This window comes from Pavona decussata, unplaced genomic scaffold, assembly GCF_977016875.1.
Source record: "Pavona decussata unplaced genomic scaffold, jaPavDecu1.1 SCAFFOLD_51, whole genome shotgun sequence".
In the NCBI taxonomy this organism is placed as follows: domain Eukaryota; kingdom Metazoa; phylum Cnidaria; class Anthozoa; order Scleractinia; family Agariciidae; genus Pavona; species Pavona decussata.
This window is the reverse complement of record NW_028145473.1, coordinates 6912501-6922500: the sequence shown is the minus strand read 5'-3', so window position 1 is coordinate 6922500 and position 10000 is coordinate 6912501. Positions and strand designations below refer to the sequence as shown.

Here is a 10000-nt window from a genome sequence, read left to right as displayed (position 1 = left end):
GGAGTGCCACAAACAAACTGGAAACAGTGCGCGTGGAAAAACGGCGACAACAGAGATACCGGGAAGATTAAGGTAACTAAACACGCTGAATAAGAGAGTGGAATAACATGACATGCTCACATTATTATATAAAATAGATATAATTGAACTTATTATTGACGGCAGGTTTGCAAGGATTTACGTAAATTTTATTTCCAAGTTTTGTGTAAACTTTATTTACCTTTTCGTAGGAAATATAATTGCTTTTTTATATACGGTTGTTCAACAGGATTACTTTTTTAATTATTAAATATCAGATTGTTTTTAAATTAAGGCTAGTGCTTCGCACGATTTATGGAACCATCCTTGTTTAAGATCGTTTTTCATTTTTTTTTTTCTGCCTCTGTTTATTTTCGAGTACGGACGATTTTCCGCTGCCGTTTACTTCTGACGGTAACATTTGTATTTTTTGTTTTGTTTTGTTTTGTTTGTTCGTTTGTTTTCCTTTGTGTCTACATCCAATATCCGAGGGTATTGCGTAACTACGTTTGAACACAGGCAGCACGAGTTCGCCTAACTTGAGAGCGTGTAATAATTGCGTTCGACGTTAGGAGAACGCATACTATTTGTGTCACTTCTCTCTGGATGCTGTGCGATTTCAGGGTTGGGGCGCCATCTTGGACTGGCTGAATACTCGCCTTAATTTCATGCGAGAGCTTTGAATCCCGCTGGCTAACTGAAGTCCTGCGGGTTGACTCGCTTCGGTCTGGATGCAGGATGCCGTGCGATTTTCAATTAAAAAAAATATATTACTTTTATTAGAGATCAAACGCACTTAACTATTCCATGATTATACTAGTTAATAACTGGTGGGTCGATGACCTTTGAGTGCAGGCGCTATTGGGCTACAGGCGGTTGTTGGAAATTTAAACGCGTTATCAATAAGACGTTGTATGGGGAATAAAATATTGTCGGTTCCGAAATTTAAACAATGCTATTTTTTAACTTTCATTCAATAAAATGAATAAGGCTGACCCACCTTCGGTGAATCCTTATGCGTTTGGGGGTTACTTTACCGTTTTGGGTATTCTTTGAAATTGCTGTTATTCCCTTCATAAAAAGGAGTCAAGGCTGCATATTTGGATTTCGACCGTAATCCGCTCAAAGGCGGTTTCCACATCGAAAGTCTATGCAAGTGGCGATTTTGTCATGCACTGTTGCTGCCAAATTATTCTTCATGTTTTTTTTTTTATATTTTCATTTCTAGACTTTAGAGTTTCTTTGTTGTCAATAAGTTTAAGTTTCTGTGTTCAAACCAACGGATATGTTTGCACACGTACAAGCAACGAAACAATGCTTTTAATTATCCTATCTATAGTCCTTTGTAGTTAGCTTTTCCTCGAACGTGTTCAGGAAAACGCTCAGTTCTAGTCAACGTGCCATCGTGTAAAGATCAAGACTATAACTCAAGTTATAACTGGCTGTAAAATCCCTAACGCGGACACAGAAGTAAGTCTCCTTATTTTTTGCATGTTACTGTTTTTATTGCCTTTTTGTATTGGATTTATGAAGTTTTCACGTTTGTTTCTTAAGTTTGTAATAGCTTTAATACTTAGTCTTAATATAGTTTTCGTTGTATTTACTTCTTAGTTTTCGAAACCGCTTTATACATCGCTTTGTTACCGTAAGTCGTCTGAGATCTGGCTTCAACAGCAACAGATATCACTTATCTATCAGAGAATATAAAAATTGAACCAAGAAATTAATTTAAGTTGGAAAAAAATCCAAAATTTACTCAAGTTCTACACACGACGGCAAAACATCTGTTTTCACGTCGGAGACGAGGGCAGGACGGGATGATGCAAGCCTTGTCGCATGCGCACTTCCGTTGAGTGGTATAATTTTACTTCCGGTAAGCTGTCGTCCTCCTCTCCCGTCTTAGTGCTTAAGGTTTTTTTTTTTTTTTTGCAAGGCGACACGACGGGAGATCAGCAGACGTTAAGATTTGAATTATATCCTGTGGGGTTTTTAGCGAGCTCCAATATTTTGAATGAGAGGTGAAGAGATTAGTCGAAAATTAGCGTGATTACTCTCCGAAACGAGCAAACCGCCTAAGTTTTCAAAAAAGATATATTGCCGCTTGTTAATGGCGCAAGATAACAATTTTCACCCCGCGTGGTTTCAAACCCCGGCCGGACCACCACTCAGGGTCTTTAAATAACTGAGGAGAAAGTGCTGCCTTTGCTCTGACATCTGCAAATGGTTAGACTTTCTAGTCTTCTCGGATAAGGACGATAAACCGTAGGCCCCGTCTCACAAACCTTGTTTGTAAATAACTCTGTGGGACGTTAAAGAACCCACTCACTGTTCGCAAAGAGTAGGGGACGTAGTTCCCGGCGTTGTGGTCTGGTCTTTGTGCGTATATTATCATGGTTGGGTGGGAAAATGCTCGGAGATATTAGCTGCATTAAGCTACTCTACAATCCGAGGGTAAAAAAGATTGATGATAATGATGATGATGTACAAGGATGTACAAGATCAAGTTTGTCTGAGCACTAAACCATCGTCTCTTGACACAATAATTTGTAACGCTGAACGTTTCAAAAATGAATTTACATCTGCACACATCACAATCCGTCTCAAAGTAAACTTGTCAGGGTATGCCACCCACTGGACGCAGAAAGAAATTGGAATTGAGTGTTCAGACCACAGACGGCCCAAGCTGCGCGTCTCGAGGGAGCGTGAAATAATTAACTACTGGTGGGTCAATGTCCTTTGAGTGCAAGCGGAATTGGGTTACAGGCGACCGTTTGGAAATTTTGGATATGGGATATATTTTTAAATTTTGAAACCATTAAAATATTTTAGCTTGTTATAAGACTTTGTATGGGGAATAAAATATTGTCGATTCCAAACTTTAAATACTCACCCCATCCCCGCAGTGGTATCTCCGCTAACTCCATTTTCCCGTGCGAAAGAAAACTCGAATCAGCACTAAAGCACGATAAAGATAAAGACAGTAGAAACATCCAGTAACGACCAATAGGTATAGATCTAAATTATATTCGCAACAATCTATCCTTTGTTACCTAGTACAGCTCATTTCCGGTGACTATTCGCACTATAACATCGAAAAAAAAAATCATTTTTCTCAACTCAACTGAGGTACTTTTGCCATCAAGGCTGATGTCTCGGACCTTTGCGGTCCGGCTTTAGTGAAGACAAACCAGTTAGCGACTTAATGAGGGGCAAAAAGTGCTAGTATAACCTTTCGAATTACAACACAGTTATATTAAATTTTATTGTAATTCAAGGGTTATGTCAACCAGTGACATGAGTGATAACTTTACTATGTGCTGTTGGATCTTTTTTTTCCAGGACTGCTCTTTTAACAAGCTCCAATCTGACACAGCACTGAAAGTCTCATTCCAAGGAAACCTGCTGGTCACTGGCTCAAGTTCTAAGTGCAACCGCTGGTTTTTCATGTTTAACGGTAACGAATGCAGTGGACCAATGACGATTGAAGCTGTTGTGTACAACGGTTGGCCATCATCTGCTGGGAGCCCCGGTCTGTATCATCACCGATCGTTTGAGGGGTACTGTGAGAACATCCCACAGGGCGCGGTAACAGTGCAGTTATGGGTAGGAAAGTGTAGTGGCCAAACCTTGGGTAATGCTTACACTGGATGGAATTCAGTGTCCCGGATAATCATCGAAGAAGTATCTAGGCCCCAGTCCTAAAGGACAACTGTTGAAACTATTCTTGTTAAATTAGTGTTCTCAGTGGTATAAGTGATCATCAGTTGGTCAGTAAAACTATTAGCTCCAACATGCTGCATTAAAAGATTCCATATTTGTCTCTCTTGTAGAATCGAAGAACAGTTCCAAGTAGCCGGGCAATTTGTAAGGAATCAAGAAAGCTGGCAATGTCATACTAGCATCTCTAATTATTAGACAGTAATAAGTGTAATTGCAGATTTAACTGTATTCGTTTCCATTTAAATGCAATGCATCATTAGATGATGTTATTCCACTGAGAGTTTTTATTAATATAGCGGCCATAGAATATCAGCAGTTATTAAAAACTGGATCATTGTGTCAATTCCAGGGATTTGATTCGCTTATCGGCCATATAAATGAGCCATTACAAGGCCATGCCCGAAAAATACGACCATTAATTTGTCTTCTGGTTTTTCTTGCAAAGCAAAATCAGCAAGGTCTAGCAATACTTCAGTAGTTAGATGTTTGAGGGTATCAGCTCACTTTTCAAAAAATGATAAAAAATCCCATACGAAACCTTATAAATCCAATATTTTTCCTAAACCCTATTAACTCCACATTATCTCACCCCAATTACTGCATAAATTATCTGAAACCACAATTACTGATTTATCCACCATCTTGATTTTTGAATTCAACCCTAAACTCAAAAACCTAAATTTTTATCCTCGATTTCTCAAAAACCTAAATTTAGGTTTTTCATAAATGACACCCAACTGACCCCAACTCACAAACAATCATCGATTAAATCCAACCAACTCATCAATCGCTGATTTGAATGATGAATACAATATTTTTGAACACCGATTTGGATATAATTAACCTGTAATGGAGAAAAAAATAATCATAAATAATTCAAATTTATGGTTGTTGTGTGACTGGATGCCGTTACTGTCACGCGTGACGTTGTGTGACTTGTCAAGAAAATGGACAAAACCCTAGACGTGGGGTGCTCGGTTGGCTGATTACTTGCCTGGCCCCAGCCAGGTCTTTTTCCCGCCGCTGACAAGGCGGCTGTCCCTTCCCAGTTTACCTCTGGGACCGAGGTTGAGTCCTGGGACGAACTCTGAGCACCCCGCTGCTGAACCAGTAGGGCCTGAGCGGGCTCACCCTGGAGGTACCGTCCACTGGAAGACATCCCACACTACTCAGTAATTCACCCTCTGCACAAGCCGTCAAACAGGTTTCAGTCAGGGGCCAACTGACACCACCCTAGGCTTCACCAAAGTTTGTGAACTAATATAACAATGGCCCGATTACCTATATATTACACTCAGTTCTGAAATTTTTACACTTGTGGTGCTATTTTTCTGTATATTGCGTAATATTGCTTGACTTGGATTAACACGCATGCGCTTTCATGCATGTTCACGATGACACAACCCAAAGGGGACTGGACACTAGTTTGTTAATACACGTGTCGGCCATTTTGTCGCCATTTTGTGAAGAGGTTGTGTTTTGATGTTTATGGTTCCTGTTTTGGGATATATTGGACATTTATTTCTCCACTTTCATCGTTCTGATGTTTGTAGACGCTTTTTGAGGTAAGAATATCATTTATCTTGCACCCAACAATAGACTTTTTTATTGGATCGACTCGCTATCGAATATTCGTGAGGCCGTGACTGTATCGAATAGAATGAGCTTATTATTTTTGCACATCGACTAAATCCTTGATTGGGATCCAAGAGTTGAAGGCATCATTGTATCCTTTCCACTTTCCCAGAGCTTGTTTCTTTTTGTAATCTCTCCTGATAACTTTATCGATTCTGAATATCTCCTGTTTAGCTTTCAATAATTCCGGTTCATAAAAGCTCCCTGTAATCTGTTCATCGTTTAGATCTTTCAGTTTATAAGTGATTGGTGTAGTGTATTGAATTTTATCGATAATGAAGACCTCATCTGTCCAGTTTTCTGTATAACCTCGATCAAACAGCTTTCTTTTATACTTTGATATTCTAACCTTATCACCAACTTTAAATTTTGCTTGGGATGACAATTGTGTTAAATTGCCAAATAGATTGAAGTAAACAATTCCTTCATTCTTTTTCTTAGATGCTTCTGTCGGTGTCATTTTTATTGAACTGTGTTTAGTGTTATTATACTGATTCAATATTTCAGGCAAAATATCCAGATACATTGTATTGCCTTGGGCAGTGAATCGTTTCCACATTTTATTTTTAATCGTCCGGTTCCACCTTTCCACCACTGATGACTTTTCTTCATTTTCAGTCGAATACAGTGTAATGTTATGTTTATTGAGCAAGTCTTTGAAATGTTTGTTGTAGAACTCTGAGCCTTTATCAGTCCACAGATACTTTGGTTTTCGACCCTCTTTGAATATGCTTTGAAATGCTGTAGTTATGGTGTCACCTTTTTTATCTTTTAATGGGACAATCCAACCGTATTTACTGAAAACATCTATAACCATGAGAAGATACCTATTACCTTTATTCCATTTACTGAATTGTTGCATTTCAACAAGATCAGCAGCCCATATTTCATCAATATTATTTACAATAACACGCCGCCGAGTAAAGTTACGCCTTATGGGTTTATGCAGCTCATTAGCTAATTCTTCTTGCCAGTTTTCCTCTTTACCCGACGGCTTTTGACGTTTTTTGGAACCCCAAGTCCCAATTTTTGATTTTGTATTGATTGCATTTCTTGCCAACCAATGTCCCCATTGACGATCCTTATAAGGAATCGCATCCAATGACTTTACCATCTTTTTGTCAGCTTTTAATTTACATTTTTTGTCATCTTTGCAGACTGAATAATCAACATCATGTTGCATGGCTATTGCATCTGTTTTGCCTGTTGGTTTATCATATATTTCCAATATTTGCCCTGTTTTGGGGTTATATTTTACTTGTTTTTCCAAATCATTGTATGGACCAGTGTATTTATGCCCAGGCAATACCCAACCAGCCTTTGGTCGAGGTAATTTACCAATCATTTTGTGTATATCAACTGAACCACCGCTTAGGACAGCGGAACGACTTTTGGGTCGTCCTTTCATTCCTTTTTCATACTCACCCCAATTTGGTGGATGCCAACCAATTGCATCATAACTTGAGCATTTCGGTGTGTTATGATATTTGCTTCCAATTTTTACCATGCTTTCACATGGATAATCTTTGTATTTTTCTAATGTCTTTTTCCCAGCCTTGCCAGACCAAAATTGACTCGACAATATGCCAGTATCTGTGCTAAATGCACTTTTAGCAATGTCTCCAGATTTGTATCTATCAAAGACTTCCTTTGTTGATGGAATTAATGTTCCAACAACATCCATCGACTTCGATGCAACCTTACCTGGTGTACCGAGTTGTTCCAAAATTGTATTCAAATTACCACCATCAAGTTCTTTTCGGTCAGTTTTGTACCTTCTTTTTGGTCTTACTTTGGTTGATAATTTATCAAACATCTCTGATCCAGTCTTTTGAACAAAAGGAGTTGCTTTAGAGATAGCATAATCAATAGCTTTCTTCTGCAATTTGGGGTTTCTGAGAGCTTCAGACCCATAATATCGACCCATTTCAACTGCTTTCTTTCCCATCCATGGTATTGCATGTTGAATTAACATATCAGCACCAGTTGATGCTAAAGTATCCATTATGCCCGCCCCTTCGAACGGGCTATTTAGTTTCCCTGTTTTTTAACAAATTTGGTTTTAGTTATACCACATTCAGCACATGTACAGAAGAACATGAGCCGACCATTTTTGGCTTGCTTGTAACCTGCAGGCTCAATACATTCAGTTTCTTTCTTTTGTTTAACACAATATGATTTGACCATTTTATATCGCTATATTAGATTAATTATCATCAGAGTCAGACTCATAATCCGTCTCATAATCCTCTGACTCAGAATCTGTTACCAATGTACACCATAAACATAATTTTCCTGAAAATTCTGTGTATTCATCACATTCTTCATAATATCTTATATCAACCATTATACAAATTAATTTAGATAATTTTTTAAAATATTGGATTATAAAATTATGATTGACACTTTGATTGTTCATGTCAAAATGTGCATTGTGGATTGTTTTCAATATACTTGTACTATTTTGTCTCTCAAATAAATAATACAAACACCAATAGCCACACAATACTGAATCTCTTTCCTGGATTTCATCACCTGAATACATTAATCGTTTGCCACTTGTTGACATAAATTGCATAATTTCTTTTGGCATAATTAACCCAAAACTATCAAAATATTCTACATATTTGTCTCCGTTTCGATACGCAACCCAATGTGTACCTGCTCCAATCTGTGAATCCAGGTTAATGATACCAACTTCATCTTTTTTCATCTTTTGTGGTAGATTATCTCTGCTGTAAATGCCTCTGAAGTGTTTTATTTTGAGTTTTTTGACCCAATCAATGAGTTCAAAGTTACTGAGTGGTTTATTTATGAATTTCACAGAATGTCTCCGATTAATGGAATCCCCTTGAATGGACTGTTTTTGCCTAATAACAGACCTTTTCCTTTTTTGGTTTTTTTTTTCCTTTACCTTTACCATATTGATCCCATGTACCGAAAAATGGAGGCGGCCTATAATTAACTGGTAGGACCAAACCACCATCTTTTTTGGTTGTGTTTGGAACAAAAACTGGGACCGATCTTCTGGATCTACTTCTATCCACCTGCAAGCCTTTACCCATTAATGCATTCAAAACCATTGGAATGCCAATTGAAGCCAATAATGTCCCCAAAAAACCTCCTGATTGTGTCTTAGTTGGTTTAATTACAATCTGTCCACCAGTATGTATTGCATTGACAATTTGCTTCTTTTGTGCTTCAGTGAGCCAATCTTTGTATTTTATTAATTGATCAATTTTATTTTGAGGAATGAGGAAACCACCAGCTTGTCCTCTACCAAATATTTTATTGACTCCCACATTTGCAAGCCCAGAAAGTGCTCCAGTAGCTAATGGTCCAACTGCTTTTGCTGCCATTGGTAGTAATTTTGTGCCAATTTTGAATAATGATGACCAAAGACTGCCTCCTTGTTGTACAGCTTTTCGTATCTGTGTTTTGCTTATTTTAATATCTGCTCCAGTTTTGTTTTGCATTGCCTTTTTCAGCCTATTTATTTGTGTTATGGTTAACATCAGCTGATCCGGTCCAGTTAATTCAGAATTTGATAATCTTATTGTTATTGCTGAATTGTTTTTTAATGCTTTTGCTAGTTTATCTTTTTGCCCAATTGATAGTTTTACTCCGTGTGAATGATAAGTTGTCATATCTTTTATATAACTAACGTTACATTAAAAATTTATTCCATTTATCGAAACAATAGTTTGCCATCTTTTTGGATGAGCTCAGCGTCTTGTTCATATAATGTTAATGCATAAACTGAATATGCAGTTGCAGTTGTGCCAGATAATTCATAGTGGAATGTCAGCTTTGTGGTACCATCTTTGATATCCATTTTTTGTTTTGTTAAATCGAAATACAAGAATGGGAATAGTGTTTTGAAGTTATTGATATTCAACAAAGTCCCCTGACTGTATTCATTATTTGCATGCACATATTTGAGGACATCTCTGTAAACTCGAGTCCAATCAGCCTCTGGAGTGTAATGTACATCAGGATATTCATTGCCATTAGCCACAGATAAATGACAATTTAGCAATGTTCTGGGATCTGTTGATACACTAAATGTATTGTACAAAAATGGATTTACTGTTTGTGCAGCAAGATTTGCATCATTGATAATGAAAACAAACACATGTCTTGGCTTTGAAATCCCACTTGTTATCTGAAAATGGCCACTTCTTTGTGTTGAAGAACTACTTCTCTCAATATTTTCTCGCAAATAAACCCATTTATGTGGCTTCAAAAACTGACTCATATACAGTGATTGCCCCTCTGAATTGAAAGTTATTCTTGGTACAATCAACTCCATTCTGGTAATAATTACACGACAATCAGCCCCAGCTTGCCATATTAGAATAGTATCAGATTCAATCTGCAAATTTATTTCCAATCTTGTTGATGGTAATAACTCATCCAATCAATGCTTCAAAGAATGAGTATCGATTCAATGGTATTTCTGTATTGACAACCACTGATAGACCCAAAAGTGCTTTTCTTGCAGCAAATCCTTTATTGTGGTTATCTTCAGCCGATCGTTCTTCAGCGTGTCGACTTGTATCCAGATAGAAAAACTCATTTGTTGCTGTCGATTGAGCATATCCTGGACTATATTCCAATAGATTCT

The 10000-nt window shown here is 37.6% G+C and overlaps 1 protein-coding gene across 2 annotated transcripts in view; it reads left to right on the top strand.

The window, feature by feature from the left end:
* The window catches only part of LOC146481312 (collagen triple helix repeat-containing protein 1-like), a 53151-nt gene that overhangs the window by 6374 nt on the left and 36777 nt on the right, over positions 1-10000 (top strand). The window contains exons 2-3 of one of the 2 annotated variants that reach the window (XM_085108960.1): positions 1-72; positions 3358-3753. The exon at positions 1-72 is cut by the window's left edge and continues 300 nt beyond it. In XM_085108960.1, the coding sequence (XP_084965086.1) occupies positions 1-72; positions 3358-3720 (435 nt within the window). In that variant the 3' untranslated portion in view covers positions 3721-3753. Of the gene's footprint in view, positions 73-3357; positions 4078-10000 lie in introns of those variants that run through there. The other variant, XM_085108959.1, reaches the window with a different exon arrangement.